General features: G+C 38.4%; 1 protein-coding gene across 2 annotated transcripts in view; it reads left to right on the forward strand.

Moving 5' to 3' along the window:
* Nucleotides 1–7246, forward strand: part of LOC106135408 (collagen alpha chain CG42342) — a 186347-nt gene extending 179101 nt beyond the window's left edge. For both annotated transcript variants that reach the window (XM_060946003.1, XM_060946004.1), the window contains one exon: nt 5431–7246. In XM_060946003.1, the coding sequence (XP_060801986.1) occupies nt 5431–5490 (60 nt within the window). In that variant the 3' untranslated portion in view covers nt 5491–7246. The remainder of the gene's footprint in view (nt 1–5430) is intronic.
* The last annotated feature ends 12055 nt before the right edge of the window (nt 7247–19301 follow it).

Consider the following 19301-nt stretch of genomic DNA (forward strand, 5'->3'; position numbering starts at 1 on the left):
TCATAATAATGCAAGTCTGTCAGCGGTTCAAAAACTTCACTATTTAAAGGGCAGCTTGACAGGTGAACCAGCAAATCTCTTAAAAAATTTGGCTACTACAGATGCGAACTACGCGGAAGCTTTTGCACAACTGTCTCATCGGTACAACAATAAACGCTATAATTGTAATGAGATTATGAAACGCTTGTTTGGTCAAAAAATATTAAGTTCAGAATCTGCTTTAGGAGTAAAGCAACTTCTTGACACAACTAATGGTTGCTTGAAATCCTTAAAAAATATTGGAGTTGATACTGAGAACTGGGATACTATTGTTAATTATCTAGTGATCTCGAAGCTCGATCAAGAATCGCGTAAACTATGGGAGATGGATATCGGGAAAAGCGAATCGGATGACTTACCATCATGGCAACAATTAACCAGTTTTCTAGAGAGTCGATTTCGCACATTGGAAATGACAGAAGTCAGTAAGTCGGCTGTTGTTCACAAATCGAACCCAACAAAAGGTAACGTTACACAAGTTTCAAAACAAAAATCATTTCATGCTGCAGTACAAAATAAGAGTGCGTCTAATGAGTGTAGAATGTGTAAAGGACAGCATTTTTTATATCAATGCAAGCAATTTGCCCAACAATCTCCTGAAGAGAGATCACAATATGTTCAATCGGAGAGATTGTGCTATAATTGCTTAGCACCAACACATGGAGTAAGGAGCTGTCATCAATCGACGTGTTGTCGACGATGTGGTAGGCGTCATCATACGTTGTTGCATATGAACAGATCTCAAGAACCTAAATCTGAGTTAGACGAACAAAAGGATGTTCCAGCAATCAACGGTTCTGAGACCAAAGTGGTAGCGCATTTTGCAAAAGAGAGTCAACAAACAGTGCTTCTGGCTACTGCTATAGTCAGAGCAAAATCAACAAATGGCTACTCCCAAAATATTCGTGTATTAGTGGATCAAGGATCTGAAGCTTCCTTCATCACTGAAGCGACAGTGCAAGCATTAGGCCTTAAACGAAGTCCGGTTAGTGGTCTGGTGTCAGGTGTAGGGGAAGGTCAAACAAGAACAAAAGGCATGGTCTTGTTAAGTTTAGAGTCACTTCATGATCCAAAATTCTCTGTGCAGGTAAAAGCTTTTATTTTAAGTACGTTAACTTCATTCCTTCCTTCTGCTAAGTTTTCAATCCCAAATTGGACAGATATAGATAATTTGCCACTAGCTGATCCAAAGTATGGATCACCAGGTAGAATTGACATGATTTTAGGAGTTGATGTACATGGTGAGATCTTGAGAGAAGGACTTCTAAGACATCCGACAGAAAATTGTTTGATTGCGCAAAATACTCAATTTGGTTGGGTTTTTTCAGGTAGATTACAAAAGGAGGAAGATCTTGTCAATAATAGATTGATTAGCTTACACATTCAATTGGATACAGATCAACTGTTGAAGCAATTTTGGGAAATTGAAAGGGAGCCTGATGGCATTAGTAAGAAACTTACAAGGGAGGAACTTAGATGTGAGCAAATCTATGAGGAGACAACCGTGAGAGACAATGATGGGCGTTATATTGTGAGATTACCGTTTAAAGGTCCAAACCCTGAATGTCTACATGGTAAAACCAAAACTATAGCTCAACGAAGATTTCAATTCTTAGAGAGAAAGTTCGTTAAACAACCTTCGTTTTATGAAGGCTACAAAAAGGCTATAGAAAATTATCTAGAACAGAACCACATGGAGCATATCACAGATAAAAGGCAGATCGATGATGAATTGGTGGTATACCTGCCGCATCATGCGGTAGTCAGAGAAGACAAAGAGACGAGTAAGATGAGGCCAGTATTCGACGCGTCATGTAAAGGAGTCAATAATGTCTCGTTAAACGACAATCTCTTAGTGGGTCCCAAGTTGCAACAAGACTTACGTCATATATTAATGAGATGGAGATGTCACCGCATATGTATTGTGGCAGATTTGTCACAGATGTATCGTCAAATCCGTGTAGATCAAAGGGATACAGATTTTCAAAGAATCCTTTGGAGATCGGATCCTAATCAACCGATACAACATTACAGGTTATTGCGGCTGACGTTTGGAACTGCTTGTGCGCCATATTTGGCGGTAAAGACCCTGCAACAGTTAGCGAAGGATGAGAGATCAAATTACCCTAGAGCGTCTGAAATTACGCTTAATGACTACTATATGGACGATATGCTTACAGGTTGTCAAAGAGAGGAAGAAGCAGTAGAGATATTCGAGGAAATGACGAAATTGATGGAAGCAGGTGGTTTTTCATTGCAGAAATGGTGTAGCAACAGTAAATCACTGATAAACCATATCAAGGAAGAGATACGTGATAAAAGTCAAGGTTTCACTTTCAAAATTAATGAGACTGTCAAGGTTCTTGGTATACAATGGAACAAATCTACAGATAACTTTGAATACGCACTAAACTTGCCAAACACAGATGAAGAATCAGTAACTAAAAGAAGGGTTTTGTCAGACGTGGCAAGGTTATATGATCCCATGGGATGGATAGCACCCGTTGTTGTCAAAGCAAAGATATACATACAGAGTTTATGGAAGTCGGGACTTTCATGGGATGAACCATTACCATCAGATCTACTAGCAGAATGGAACGCCTTTAAAAATGATCTCTGTAATATAAAAAGTATCGTAGTTCCAAGGTGGTTAAATACTAACAAGGATGGAGATGTAGAGCTACATTCATTTGCTGACGCATCACAAGCAGCTTATGCTGCGGTGGTATACATCAAAGCTGTCGACAAGGATGGAAACATTTTCGTGAATCTAATCACAGCTAAGACAAAAGTTGCCCCAGTTGAAAAGCTCATCTCAATCCCGCGATTGGAATTATGTGCTGCGGTGTTGGCTGCCAAATTGATAACCGAAGTTGCAGAAATCATGTCAGTTCCCAAAACTCGTCTGTTTTGCTGGTCAGATTCCACAGTGGTATTGGCATGGCTTCGAGGAGAGCCAAGTAGATGGAACACATTTGTTAGTAATCGGGTTTCAGAAATCCTGACCATGTTAGAAAGGGATCAATGGGGACACGTCAGCACTGATCAAAATCCAGCGGATTGTGCATCCAGAGGTACACGAATTTTAGATCTCGCAGATAGTAAGTTGTGGTGGCATGGTCCACATTGGTTAGAAGAACAAGCACAATACACAGTTGGATTAGCCAATGATGATTTTGATACTGAAGAAGAGTTGAAACCAACTAAGTCATTTAACACAGTCATTAAACCTAATGAAGAGTTTGAGTGGAATCGGTTTTCGTCATTATCTAGAGCATTACGAGTTTTATCTTACTGTAGAAGAATTTTGAAGTTGAAGACGCCAAAAGATCAAAGGCAAAACATACCTACTTTTATCACGGTTGCTGAAATGAATGAAGTGCTGCAAATATGTATAAAGGAGACTCAAAAGGCTTACTTTTCTGACGAAATTAAGCAACTCACGAAAAATACCCAGGGAAATGTAGCAAAGAGAAGTCCGTTGTACACTCTTTGCCCTATTTTCGATGGAAATAGGGTCTTAAGAGTAGGCGGTCGAATTCATGAAGCATCTGTTGGTTACGACAAGCGTCATCCTATAATATTGCCTAGTGAGAGTCATCTCACTAAGTTAATAGTCCGTGACGCCCATATAAGAACGCTTCATGGGGGACCTCAGATTATGTTAAACTTTCTACGCTCAAAATACTGGATAATTCGTGCTAGAGATTTGGCTAAACAATGCTATCGTAGTTGTACAGTGTGTTTAAGATATTCTCGTCAAAATAATAATACCTTGATGGGCCAACTTCCTCCTATTAGAGTCAAACCAGCCAGAGCTTTTGAGGTATCTGGTGTTGATTTTACAGGCTATATTAACATACGCTTTTCACCAGGACGAGGCTCAAAAACTTACAAGGGCTATATTTGCCTTTTCATTTGCATGGCATCGAAGGCGATTCATCTGGAAGCAGTATCCGATTTAACGGCACAAGGCTTTATAGCAGCATTTCGACGTTTCGTATCGAGGAGAGGCCATTGCAAAGAACTTTACAGTGACAACGGCACTAATTTCATTGGTGCCGATAAAGAATTAAGATCCATGTTTAATAAGGCAATTTCACAACTCCCAACAAATATTGCTCAACTCTTAGCAGAGGAAGGAACGAATTGGCACTTTATCCCTCCTCACGCCCCAAATTTTGGCGGCTTGTGGGAAGCCGGCGTGCGGTCCGCGAAGGCACACTTAAAAAGAATTTTAGGTAACTCCACAGCTACTTTTGAAGAGCTGTCAACTATACTCGCTCAAATTGAAGCGTGCTTGAATTCGCGCCCTCTGTCCTATTTAAGCGACAATGCCAGTGACCCCTTACCTCTTACGCCAGGACACATTTTAGTAGGTGAACCTTTAATTATGATACCAGATGAAGATTACACAAAGTCAAATATTTCGGGTTTACAAAGATGGAAACTTGGCCAGAAATTGGTCAATGATTTTTGGCGAAAGTGGTCTGATGAATATTTAGTATCTTTAAATCAACGGTACAAGTGGGTCAATAAAAGGTCTGAACCCGAAATAAATGATGTTGTGATAATTAAGGACCATAATTTACCCCCAGCAAAGTGGTTGCTAGGAAAAATCATAGAGAAGCATCCTGGTAAGGATAATGTTACGAGAGTCGTGACATTAAAGACTGTAAATGGTTGTTGTAAGCGACCTTATAATAAGCTGTACGTCTTACCTAAATCAGATGATCTATCCTAAATATTGCTAAATGTATTGTTCAGAGCTAGTTAGATATGTAGTTTATTTTTATTTTTTGCACCGCACACTACTTTTAAGCCAAAGGTATCACGGTGGGCGGATTTTATGTCTTATTTTATTTTGGTTTGTTTCCAATTCATTTGTAAACTGACTGTTTGCCTGGATTACTTAAAGTTTGTGTAACTAAATAAAATAAAATTGTAGTATTATTGAAGTACTTGTAATGTAAGTAGTAAAGCTGTTGTGTTTTAAAGGACGAGGTCCTTTGGTGGGCGGAATGTCTAAATTGTTAAGAAATTTTAAGTCAATACAGTGATGTAGTTCCTTGGCCGCCTACTAGATGGCGTTGTATGCAAAATACATCGCGCTATGGTTACGCTTGTGTAAAACACTTATATATCGTGACGATTCAAATAAATTATCTTTCCTACCACATCGAGTTTTACTTGAAGCATTCTACCGACGCGACAATGATTGTTATCAAATCAACTTCGTAGCTGAACCAAAGTATTCATATGTTAACGCACACAACCCCGCCGTTATCTGATTTGCTCTCTCAAAGTCTCCCCTGAAGTAGAAAACGCTGGGCGTGGACAAGATGTCAACACAAGTATCACAGGGCTACCATAACACCGCGTGCGTTGCAGGAGGCGGTGCTGGCGTGGGTGCGGCGGCGGCTCGACGTCGACAACGACCTGCCGGCGTGACGCGGGCGCGGCCTCAGCCAGCGGCTGGAGTCACTCCTGCCGGCTACTGAAGTCCAAGCGTTGCACAACTTGAAACAAATAGATGACAAGTTATAAATCACTAGTTTTAGTTCTAAGCTTGCCCGTTAGCGTTCTAAAACTTATTGTTGAAATTAGGCATAATATCTACTAATTGGGTTGTTTATTATTGTAGTCATTAATTTTAACGGGTTCTTTTAAATCTATCATTATTCTACGATGATAATAACTTATATGACGTATATTTTCAATGAAGGAGTACCTCGTTCTATCTTTGTAATTACCAGCCATGACTTGTTTATCATAATTTAATATGTCAATCTTATTGAAAACTTATAGCTTATTTTAGAAAACATGTACATAGAGTACCAGCAAAGAGTGATAAAATATTTTCATAAGATTAATTTTCGTCATTAATGAAATAATTCACACCTCTCGTATGTAAGTATAAGAAGTACCAAAAGACTGTATAATATTCCGGATATAGAATGGTATGAATTTATTATAATGTAATAATATTCTTAAGTTAGGCTACGTGGTCATTCAGTCATTTCAGAACTGTTGGTTCTATCTACCCCGCAAGGGATGTAGGCGTGACTATATATATATATGTATGTTGGCTACGTGACTCATTAATATGGTTTCAATATTATTTTTTTCATACAAATTTCAATAAAATTTACAGCAAAATTATGAATACAGTTAAGTTAACTTTGATTGTCGGTTATATTCAAAGTGTAATACTTTTCCTCGCACTGCGCGCCAGCAATAATACCTTGCTTGGTTAAAACGACGGAATCGAAACGAGCCAGGCCCGCTACGAGAAAGAGGAATTACGTTACAAAATAGCCAACGAGCCATAGACTAGCAACCGCCTCCAGTCTCTTCCCTCGTGATAAACTAAAACATGTCAAATAAAAGTACCTAGTAATCCAGGCGCGCCGCGACGGTACAGGGATATTGATTGTAAGGAGGCAGTGTTTCCGATCATTCATTTGTATATACTGTGCAAGGATGTATAATGTTCAAAGTCGGTACATGCAACTAATGTATCTTTTTTATTTCATATCTTTTTTGTAATTCTGTCTTTATTTTTATATCCTATAAAATTCGTATACATTTCATTATCCATTACTTACATTTACGAACTTTGTTATTATGATTCAAGAGGCGATGAAATTCGGTCGGCCATTCTATGAAATGGAAAATACTCGCATTTGTCTTTTTTTTTTTTTGAGTTATTAGAAAGCCTTAAACAAACATTATTTGTTAGATTAAAAGAAAACAGATACGTAATTATGTGGTATTTATTTCACTATACGAGCCTGCCGCCGAATATATAGTCTGCCTGTCTGTTTGTTGTGTGTTCGTGATAGAGTTACTACTTATATAGTTTTTGTAAATATAATTTTAAAGTAGTAGGAAAAAGCTCTAATAATATTACTCTAATTTTATCTTATTTATTTACTGTTTACATTTTATTCTACTAATGTCTTTTCCAACATAAAAACAATTTTGAGCCAAAGTAATTGATATTTCAAATCTTTTTTTCATATTTAAAAATAATTGTAAATAGTATATTCTCTTTACGTAAAATGGTATCGAAGTCATCGTCCTCCTCGAGCATGGGGCGACCAAATTTCATTTTTTATGATTGTAATTCAGATGCATTACTTATGATTTAGAACAATGTGTAGATTTGTACTTTACGTGTAAATAAAATATTGTTAATTTTTGATTGTCACGTTTTTATTTCGATTACCTCACCATATTCAAGGAATAAATGATTATGATTATGAAGGCAACCGAAAACCCCTTCAAAAATTGAATAAACATATTTAGCAAATCATACATACATACAAATACATAATCATCATCTAAATCCCTTGCGGGGTAGCCAGAGCCGACAGTCTTAAACAGACTAATAGGCAACGTTCAGCTGTTTGGCTTAATGAAAGAAATGAAATGCAAATAGTGACAGGTTGCTATCCTACGAGGAACACTGTACACGAAAGTTGCACTATTCGAAATGCGAAAGAGACAAAAGGTAAAGAACCCAAAACTGAACTGAATTTGAGTACTTCACCCCCTTACTACGTACGACTCACATTTACTTTGCGCAACTTATTTCCCAGTTCCTCACGGAGAAGATATATCACATGCAAGAGTTCAATGTTTAAGTAATTTTAGGAGACAGAATTACTTATAATATTGAAAGTATAAATGACAACTAAAGGAGCGTTCGACGCAAACTAAAACCAACGCCTCTTTTTTAGTCCGATGATAAAAAATATTATTATCAACTACAAATATTATATTTTGTTAACTATGTAAGTCATCGATATTGAAATTTAATAAAAGGAAAAGGCAAATAGCGCACCCAGCCAGAACACAGAGGACGAAAACACTATAGGCAATAAATCGGCAAAACTAATGAAACATAGAAAAAAAGTTTACGACCATTCGATACTAGATGGCACTGTAACCAAAGTAACACGCGGTGTAGTTTTACGTTCAATAGAATCTAATGATATGAAATAACGGCGGGTTAGGTTAACGGCGGGTTAGGTTAACGGCGGGTTAGGTTAACGGCGGGTTAGGTTAACGGCGGGTTAGGTTAACGGCGGGTTAGGTTAACGGCGGGTTAGGTTAACGGCGGGTTAGGTTAACGGCGGGTTAGGTTAACGGCGGGTTAGGTTAACGGCGGGTTAGGTTAACGGCGGGTTAGGTTAACGGCGGGTTAGGTTAACGGCGGGTTAGGTTAACGGCGGGTTAGGTTAACGGCGGGTTAGGTTAACGGCGGGTTAGGTTAACGGCGGGTTAGGTTAACGGCGGGTTAGGTTAACGGCGGGTTAGGTTAACGGCGGGTTAGGTTAACGGCGGGTTAGGTTAACGGCGGGTTAGGTTAACGGCGGGTTAGGTTAACGGCGGGTTAGGTTAACGGCGGGTTAGGTTAACGGCGGGTTAGGTTAACGGCGGGTTAGGTTAACGGCGGGTTAGGTTAACGGCGGGTTAGGTTAACGGCGGGTTAGGTTAACGGCGGGTTAGGTTAACGGCGGGTTAGGTTAACGGCGGGTTAGGTTAACGGCGGGTTAGGTTAACGGCGGGTTAGGTTAACGGCGGGTTAGGTTAACGGCGGGTTAGGTTAACGGCGGGTTAGGTTAACGGCGGGTTAGGTTAACGGCGGGTTAGGTTAACGGCGGGTTAGGTTAACGGCGGGTTAGGTTAACGGCGGGTTAGGTTAACGGCGGGTTAGGTTAACGGCGGGTTAGGTTAACGGCGGGTTAGGTTAACGGCGGGTTAGGTTAACGGCGGGTTAGGTTAACGGCGGGTTAGGTTAACGGCGGGTTAGGTTAGGTTTTTTTTTTTTTTTTTTTAGTTTTCCCCCGGGTGTTACACCACACCCAGGGGGAGTTTATTGCCAGTATCCTCTATCGTAAACAGAGCCATTGCTTAACAATTTTATTTACATTATGTATGAAAAACTATACTTAACTTAATACTACTCTTAGAGTCTGCTTCTTTTATGCTTGTTAGTTTTTTATATTATAACTTTTTATCGTGCAACTTTTTATTTTACCTAATATCTTTAATCTAATTTTAAAACTAGTTTATTCTTATTGCCTTTTTTATGTTGTCATTATCTTATTTTAACTAATTCAACAACTTGTTTGTTGGATTGGTCAGAGCAGTATTACTTTGTAAGTTTCCTTGTCATTATTATGTTTTTTGATTGTTTATTTCTTAATTTTTACATTGTCTATCTTATTACATACTTATAATACGAAGCATTACATACTTATAATACGAAGCATACGCTGACACTGGTCAATTGTGAATCATAATTATTTACTTGTTTTATCTATGATACGCTTGATTTGCTACATAGTTAATAGTTTACTGTAGGGTACATCAAAAATGAATTGTCATTATGTTTAAAATAAATTATACATTGTATTGTATACGAGTCATAATTAAAATAAATCTGTTTTGTTATTAAAACTTACATTAAATTACGTATTTAAATGTTTGTATACATAGTAATTTTTTATTGCCTTACTCTTAACTATTTACCCATCCAGGTCAATTGTCATATACACAAACATGTCCCTTATATATCTATATCTATTTTCTTTTGTCATTTTGTTAAAATCTTGTTACACTTGTAAAATGATAAAACATAGTAGAAGCATATGAACATATAAACAAACCATGTGTGTCTTCGCTCCAACGGATAATTATTATCCGTTGGTGCGGAGCCACCCATGTGTTTGTTGCGCAAACATAACAATGGGTATCCACCAACGTGCCGTAGCATGCCTAAAATATTGCTCTAATTAATGACACATTTCATCAATATAACAATGTGGAATAGCCACGACACGCCGGTAAGATCCGCAAAATTTATGCTTACGCATATTGTACAATCGGCTGATTGTAAAAAACACAAAGACGTTTCAAATATCGCCATGGTTTGGGGCTATTCAATAATTTGTTGTGATTTTCTTTGCATTAAAATAATATTGTATTACATATAAAAAGGAAACAATTATTGTATTTGATGATGCATTTTTTATTGATATTACAGACTTATGTCAATGGTATAATGATGGTTGTCAAATATTTCTTTTTCTTTTTTTTTTAAATAAAAATTAGGCCAAAAACAAAATTAAGGTTTCATAAGATTGAACATTCCGCCCACCATGGACAGAATGTCCATAACATTATGTATGTGCATATTAACACCATTATCTAATAACAAAAAATCAACAACAGAAACCGCCCACCATGAAGATAAAGGTGATAAATAAAGTGGACTGTATACATAACTTAAGTAAAAAGAAATTGATTTCATGGTGAGTAAAATTTAAATAATTAAATTCATATAATCTCCTTAAACTTGAATTCATGACACAAAAATTGCTTGACACTGACTCGTCATAAATTTCAAAATTAAATCAGTATTTGAATAAACAAATAAAACAAAATGCTAACATTTACTTTAAAACAGGCAAAACACAGAGTTTATTAACAGGCCTTTTTATAATTGAGCCTTTACATTTTATATTTACCACACGTGTAATTCCATCCAATCCCGGAAACTTTTGTAAAATTAAACCTAATAACCATTTTCCGGGCGGCAAACCATCTTCTTTAACGAGAACAATATCTCCTACATTTGGTTCAGCTTTTTGATATGACCATCGATACCGGTTGTGAAATTGCGTCAGGTATTCCTGCGACCATCTTTTCCAAAATCCTTGTACCATCCTCTGTGTTAACTGCCATCTCTTTAAACTACTGACATTAGAGTTTTCATAATTCACATCAGGCACAAGCACTAACGGTTCTCCTATCAAAAAGTGACCAGGTGTTAAAGGAGTCGGATCATGTGGATTAGTGCTCAATTGTGAAATTGGCCTTGAATTGAGACACGCTTCAATTTGAGTGAGAACCGTGCTCAGTTCTTCATACGTTAGTGTAGCATCACCAATCACTCTTTTCAAGTGATGCTTGGTTGATTTTATGCCTGCCTCCCACAAACCACCGAAATTAGGCGCATGAGGAGGTATAAAGTGCCAACTCGTATTTTCTACGGCCAGAGATTCAGCTATTTCTTTTACAAAATAGGATTTTTCATTATGAAATAAAGTTTTTAATTCTTTTGCAGCTCCTACGAAATTAGTCCCATTGTCACTATGCAAATGTGCACAATGACCACGTCTTGCTACAAAGCGTCGAAAAGCAGCTAAGAATGCACTAGTTGTCATGTCACTTACTGCTTCCAAATGTACAGCTCGTGTTGACATGCATACAAACAGACATATATAGCCTTTATAAGACTTAGTGCCTCTTCCTTTTGACACCCGCATGTTTATAGGACCAGCATAATCCACTCCAGTGTGATAGAATGGCCTAGAAAATTCTACTCTTGCATTAGGTAGCTGTCCCATTAGCTGATCTCTGGTGTTTACTGCATACCGTACACAAGTGACACATTTTCTGATATATAACTTCACATTCGTTTTAGCATTCAGAATCCAATATCGTGACCTTAGATAATTAAGTGTGAGCTGAGGTCCGCCGTGCATTGTTTTTTCATGAGCATCTGCAATAATTAATGAAGAAAAATGTGATTTATCAGGTAAGATAATAGGATGCTTTGCAGACATATCTATGTTTGCTCTCTCTAAACGTCCTCCAACTCTAAGTATTCCAGCATCATCGAGGAACGGGTTCAACGAGGTAAGTTTACTCTTTCTATTTACATATCCTTTTTTATTTACATCACTTAATTCTTCATTAAAACTTTCTTTTTGTACTATTTTAATGCATGTATTTAAAGCCTCTCTTAGCTCTTCACTGGTAAGCCAATTTTCTTTAACGATTTTAACCTTTCTAAATCTTTTGCAATAACTAACAACTCTTATTAGCTTACGTAGTGATGAAAATTTGATAATTATTTCATTATTATTTTGCTCATTTATCTGTTGATTACATACTCCAACATGACAAACCTTCTTTTCTAAATCTGTTTCATATATTCGATTTGTTTCTTTTTTAATTTGCCTTTCTTTCAGCCAGTTTGGACCAGTAAACCAGATGGATGCATTCTTCAACTTTGAAGGTTTAATACCTCGTGACGCGACATCTGCTGGATTATCCTCAGACCTAACGTGAGTCCATTGATTTCTGTCCATATTAGTTAAGATATGTGATACGCGATTTGCTATAAATGTTTTCCATTTTCCAGGATGACAACTCAACCACGCCAAAACTACTGTAGAGTCCGTGTATGCATAAATATTTTCTTTGCTTATGTCCAAAACTCCTGACACTTCTTGCAATAGTTTAGAAAGTAGTACTGCTCCACACAGTTCTAGTCGCGGAATTCTTACCTGTTTTATAGGTGCCACTTTTGTTTTGGATGTTATCAAATGAACCGCACTATTCCCATCTTTGTCTATTACACGAATGTAAACAACTGCAGCATAAGCATCATTGGAGGCATCACAAAACCCGTGAAGTTCCTGAATACAACTGTTACGATAAGTATTTATCCATCTAGGTATTGTGATATCACGAAGCAGTAGAAGATCATTGCGGTAAGTGGACCAATCCTTTAATAGCTTTTCAGGTAGCATATCATCCCAGCCGATCCCTGATATCCACAGCTTTTGTATGAATATTTTAGCAACTATAATAGCTGGTGCCAGCCATCCCAATGGATCGTATAACTTCGCGATTTCTGATATAACTTTTCGTTTTGTTACAGGTTTATCTGCGGGAAGAGGATTCACAGAATATTCAAAATTATCCGTACTCTGGTTCCAAGTTAATCCTAATATTTTTAGAACATTATCTATTTTCAAACTTACTTTCTCTTCCGCTTGTTTTTCATTTATTGCTTTTAATAAATCTTCACTATTGCTTGTCCATTTCTGGAGCTCAAATCCTCCTCTTTTTAATAATTCCTTTGATTCCAGATATAACTTCTTGCCGTCTTCAACTTTTTCACAGCCCGACAAGAAATCATCCATATAGAAGTCCGTCAAGATTTTCTGTGATGCAACAGGAAAATCAGCTGCCTCATCTTTTGCATTTTGTTGCAGGGCCTTAACAGCTAAATATGGAGCTGATGCAGTACCAAACGTTACTCTTAAATTACGTAAATGCTTCAACTTGTCATTTGGATTGTCACGCCATACTATGCACTGAAAGTAGGTATCTTCATCAGTCACCTTAATTTGCCTGTACATTTTGACAATGTCAGTACACAGACAAATTGGATGAACACGCCAACGCATAATAATATGACGTAAGTCAAGTTGCAATTTGGGACCTAGCATTAACTCACTGTTAAGGGAGACTCCATTTTTTCCAGGACAAGAAGCATCAAATACAACCCTAACTTTAGTTGTTGTTCTGTCCTCTTTCACTACGGCATGATGAGGTAAGTATACAAATGTTGATTTAATTTCATTTTCAGGAATTACCTCCATATGACCTAATTCTACATATTCATTTATTACATTTGCATACTGTATTTTTAATTCAGGATTTCTAATTAATCTTTTTTCCAGATATTCAAATCGTTTTGTAGCAATCGCCAATGTATCTCCATATTGACATTGCGGATCTTCATTACGGAAGGGAAGTTTGACAATGTATCTACCTTCGGAATCCCTTGTTGTAGTACTCGCAAATATCTTTTCACACTTCTCTTCTTCCTCTGTCCATCTTTTTTCTTGACATAACTTGAGCTCTTCTTCCAGCTCCCAAAATTTCTGCAGCAGATTATTATCTTCTACGGCATGCATGCACTGGACAAAGGTATGAAAATTTTTATTACATTCTTCTACATCAACAGATACCCTACCAGATAATATCCACCCCAACTTTGTATTTTGGGCAATTGGCATTTCTGGACCACTCCTAATAAATCCTTCTTCTATTATTTGACAATACACTTCCGCACCTAGAAGTATGTCTACTTTATTAGGAGAGTTGAATGTTGGATCTGCTAACCTGATTTTGGGCAGGTTTGACCACCTCTGCACTGCAATTTCCTTGTCAGGCAGCAATGTGGTGATAGTTTTAATAACGTGAGCTCTAACTTGAATAACGAAGTCTGGGTTGATGAGGGATTGAATTTTAAAATATACGATATATTTTGACATCATCAATGGATCCTTATCACCACCCAACCCCGACACATAACTCTTGCATTGTTTCTTCGGCAGCCCAAGAAGCTGAGCTGCGGACTCCGTCAAAAACGAAGCTTGTGATCCTTGGTCAATAAGAGACCGAAGAGTTATGCGTGTGCCTGATTGCGATATAGCATCTACCAAAGCCGTTGCAAGCAAAACATGGCTTTGTATATTAATGTGACATGAAGTAATATTCTTACACGATTCGTCTTGTTTAACAATAACTTCAGATGAATTATTTTCAGTTGGTACCGAACTAGGAACATTACTCGCTTGCGATAAAATAGTATTCAAATGAAGAAGCGAGTGATGTTTCTTATGACAGATTCTGCACTTGGTTGGTACACGACACGAATACACCGCATGGTTTGAATTAAAACAATTGAAACATAGTTTCCGAGATTGTACGAAATTACAACGTGTTACTGGCTCCTCCTTAGAGAATTTCTTACAGTTAAACAACTTATGGCTTTCGGAGCAAAACGGACATTTATTCGATTCTGTAACATGTAATACCTTAGTTTTCGGAACATTTTTTGAAACCTTATTATCAAGAAATTCAAGTGACCTAAACCTTTGCTGTAGAAATTCTGTGAATTGATTATAACTTGGTAAATTATCCTGCAATTCACTTAACTTCGATTCCCACAATTTACGAGACTCAGTATCTAACTTCAAACACAATATGTAAATTACGATCATGTCCCATGAATCAGTTTGTAAACCTAGATTTTTGAGGGCATTCATACATTCGTTGCTGGTATCTAATAACTCTTTTAATGCACTTGCAGACTCAGTTGTAACATTTCTTTGGCTCATAAATCGTTTTAGGACTGAGTTTGCAATGAAGCGTTTATTATTGTATCTGTTTTCTAACTGATCCCAGCAAACTACATAATTATCACTAGTAATGGGCACATGTCGCAATAATTGTTCAGCCTCACCAGACAAATAAGATTTTAAATAATGTAATTTTTGTACATTGTCTAAAGATCGATTAGTATGCACAAGAGACATAAACAAATCTCTAAAACTTGTCCACTCAGCATAGTTACCGTAAAATGTGGGAATTGTAATTTTTGGAAGTTTCACACTACTGTATGAATTTATTTTAGAATCGTTTTCGCAGACATTAGAAGTAGTTGGTATGACAGGTTTAATTTGACTTAATTTTTCTTTCAGTACCGCTTTGTAGTCAAAATACAATTCTTCTGTGACTTCATAAACAGCACATTCATCATATTTGGCTTTTTCTAAATCCTCACTATCGTACTCAGCTATGAGTTTGGTGTGAGTATCCAAAAACATAGACCATTGTGACTCCAATGCTTCAAGTCTTGTTTCAATATAAGATTCAGTCAACCGCTCTTTAGGAGATTTTTTGAAATTACTAAAAGCTCTACCGATTGTTTTGTTAGTGTTAATCTGAACCTTAATTAGAGCATTCATGGTTTATGTTTAAGTTACAATAGTTTGAAATTGAAGCCAAATTTTTTTTTTTTTTTTTTAAAGTCGAAAAATTTTCTAAGTCCTAAATCAAAGATGAAAATTTTACAAGTGTTTAGAACCTTGTCACAATAAAACCGCTAGGAAATTGGGCATAGATTCCTCGACTGAACACTTTTCTTAAAACTATTCTAAGTCCATACAGTACTACACTAATTTCCAAATATTTTCTAAGTAAATTTCTTCTTGTCTTTAAAGTTCAATTTTGCTACCACTGAATCGAATGAAAAAGTACTCACAATTGTCCGGCACGTCACTTACACTCGCACATGCGTAGTAGGTGTATCCGCTTACTTTCTCGTTCACTGTTGACTTCTCATCCACTGCTGGGCGAGTATGCGCTTACTGTTTACAATGCTCTCTTCACAACGCAATCGATAATAAACTTCGATTGAATCACATGGACACCACTTAAGCATTTCCTGCTGAAACTTTGTGAAAGTCGCACAGTGTTCGCCCTTGACAGCAAACTACTGCCCGTGGGTGCAAACGAGAACCTCATATACACAGTACCAACCAAGCATCCCGCTCAGAAGGAACATGTACAATCGGCTGATTGTAAAAAACACAAAGACGTTTCAAATATCGCCATGGTTTGGGGCTATTCAATAATTTGTTGTGATTTTCTTTGCATTAAAATAATATTGTATTACATATAAAAAGGAAACAATTATTGTATTTGATGATGCATTTTTTATTGATATTACAGACTTATGTCAATGGTATAATGATGGTTGTCAAATATTTCTTTTTCTTTTTTTTTTAAATAAAAATTAGGCCAAAAACAAAATTAAGGTTTCATAAGATTGAACACATATGCTATCCTGGATCTGGCGAGAGCCTCCCACCTTTGCCTGACCTGACACGCGGAACTAAAAGCGTTGTGATTACTCACCTCGTTTCCGTCCGCGCGGCAGTTCAGGCACGATGGGATGGCTCCCGCCATCCAGGCCTGGCACACAGCCCTCTGGTGCTCGCCACCACAGTGGCAGCACCTCTCCACCTTCTCTTTGCAGTGGCGCCTGCCGTGGCCGTAGCCCAGGCACATCGAACACTGGACCAGCGGAGAGTAATCCTCCGCCTGGATCCGCTGCATGTCGATGCGCACTGAGCCGGCCTCGACCACTGCGCGCCACAGCTTGGGGGGGACACTAATTACGGTATGTTCTAGCAGCGGGTTTCTTGCCTTTTTTCTAAATTTCACTTCGATAGTTTTTTCCTCATCTTTGAAGTCCTTAAGTAATTTGCAATTTTGCCCCGTTAATTTTGATATAACTTGTTCGTTGGTGTTTTTTAACATGTTTTTGAGGATGAGTAGGGGGTTTTTATTCTCAACTTCTTTTACCCGCAAATTTTTTATTTTTTCTATTCTGGTTTTTAATTTCTGTCTACCCTCTTTTGATTCGCAACTTATTATTAATTTCCTATCCCGCGTCTTTCTCACCCTTTCTATCCTCACCCAATCCCCGCCTTCTCCTGCCACTTCCCTTATCCGCTCCATGACCACGTCACCCGTTTCCATTCCTGTCTTGTCGTCGACAATAACGGAATGGAGGGTGACGGGCTTTTCCTGAGAAGTAGCCACGGCCTGTGCGTATGTCGGGGTATGTGAGGCTATTGTGGATGTTCTTCCATCAGCTTGATTCTGGCGGTCCATTGTTTCCTTCATCTCCCGTATACTTCTTGCGTTTTCTTCTAGTTTATCCACCAGCGGTTTTAGGTACGTTTTAAGTTCTCCGAATTGGGTCTCATGCTGTGGGATAGGGGAGGTCTGGGTTCTTATACTCGGTCGTTGTCCCGGCGTCATGTTCTTTGGCTCCTGGCACGCAGCCAGGTCGCACACGAGGTCGTCTACCTGTCTGATCTTGCTTTTGACTGAGTCTTTAGTTATTCTTTTTAGTCTCAGTGCAGACTCGACCTCTTCGTTAATTGCGTCCAGGAGATTTCTAATGCTAACACATAGATCAATTCTATCGTCGTCCGTCAGGATTTTACGTCTGTTTTCTTCCTTTAGGAGGGGAGTTTTTGGGAAGCACTGAATGAACCTGCTCCTCTTGTTAGGGGTCGCCCATTCCTCCTCTGAAGACAATCTGACGGGGGAGTCCGACGGGGAGTCACCCTGGCTACTGAATTGGGTGGGTGATATTTGGAATGCATTTTGGTCTGTAGGTGTGTCTTTAAATGACACAGACTTTGGTGTGCGAATCATCATTGTCAAGGTTAAAATATAAATTTGTATAAGTTGTAAAGAAAAAGGACAGAAATAAATACAATACTGTATATTTAAGGGAACTAAAATATGGAAGGAGGCAAAACGCCAGTCAATTTCTTAAAATCTTAACTATGGACTAGACACGAGGTAAATAGTGTACTTATACCTAAGAGTGGGTCTCCCAATATTGCACTGCACTTATTTTATGGGCCAGAGCGGCTTTGTCACAACGTCCAAGCACATCCACTTAGTCTTGTTGTTCCGTCTTGTGTGTAGTTAGTTTCAGGCACCGAGCCGTCCCCCAATCTCGAAGTGAAGACAGACTCGTGGCCGAATCCAGCAAAATCCTCTCAATCCTCGTCCAACCGTAGACGTAGATGGAGTCCAGGTATTTTTTATTACGATCTGAACACAAGGGAGCACTTATTTCCACTTTCACTAACTTTGTACACACTTAAAAAATTTTTTGCTTTTAATATTTTGCGGAGCGCATCGGAGCACGTCTGCACTCTACGACGGCTCGAAGCAGACTGGTTAGGTTAGGTTAGGTTAGGTTAGGTTAGGTTAGGTTAGGTTAGGTTAGGTTAGGTTAGGTTAGGTTAGGTTAGGTTAGGTTAGGTTAGGTTAGGTTAGGTTAGGTTAGGTTAGGTTAGGTTAGGTTTTTTTTTTTTTTTTTTTTTTAAGATGCTAAGTGATTTGTTTGGTAATTAATTTTTATTAAATGGGTATGCTGTATTGTTGTATGATAAGTGTAGCGTTGGTGGGTCTCTGCTATTTGATACAGATACCCACCGTCGCTATTTATCTTGAGCGATGTTTTTATGTTGAGGTGCCATAGATCTGCTTTTTTTGATTTGCATTTGTGACTGTTATGATTAAATGTAATATTGAATTTTGCGAGTCGATTTCGCATTTCGACAAGGCGCTAGAATTAGAATTACAGTTACAATTTTAAATTACAAGGCTCTTCCTTCTTCTTAAGGCGCATCTTTGCTTCAAGGGCGGCCAACGTGCTGCTAATAGCCATAGTCAGTGCTATCCTGAAGAGCTTTCATGGCATTGACTATGCGCGGGCATGCTTTGTTGTCGGTGGCTGAATGGCTAGTGTTGGCGCTACGAACTGACTTGCAGTTATAACAGCACGTCTTATTCGGATCGGCGCGAACGGGGCACGAGTTGATTTGGTGCTCAGTGGAGCCACAGTGGGCGCACGGGTGGGACTCAGCGGTGCACTTGTTATTAGTGTGCCCGAACTGTAGGCACTTATAACATTGCACGAAGCGGCTGAAGTCCGCCACGTGCACCCGCTGGTGCTCCACGTTCGCGCGCTCCCCTTCGACCAGCCTGCGCCGGATCGCCGGGGC

The sequence above is a fragment of the Amyelois transitella genome, chromosome 10, assembly GCF_032362555.1.
Source record: "Amyelois transitella isolate CPQ chromosome 10, ilAmyTran1.1, whole genome shotgun sequence".
Classification (NCBI taxonomy): Eukaryota; Metazoa; Arthropoda; class Insecta; order Lepidoptera; family Pyralidae; genus Amyelois; species Amyelois transitella.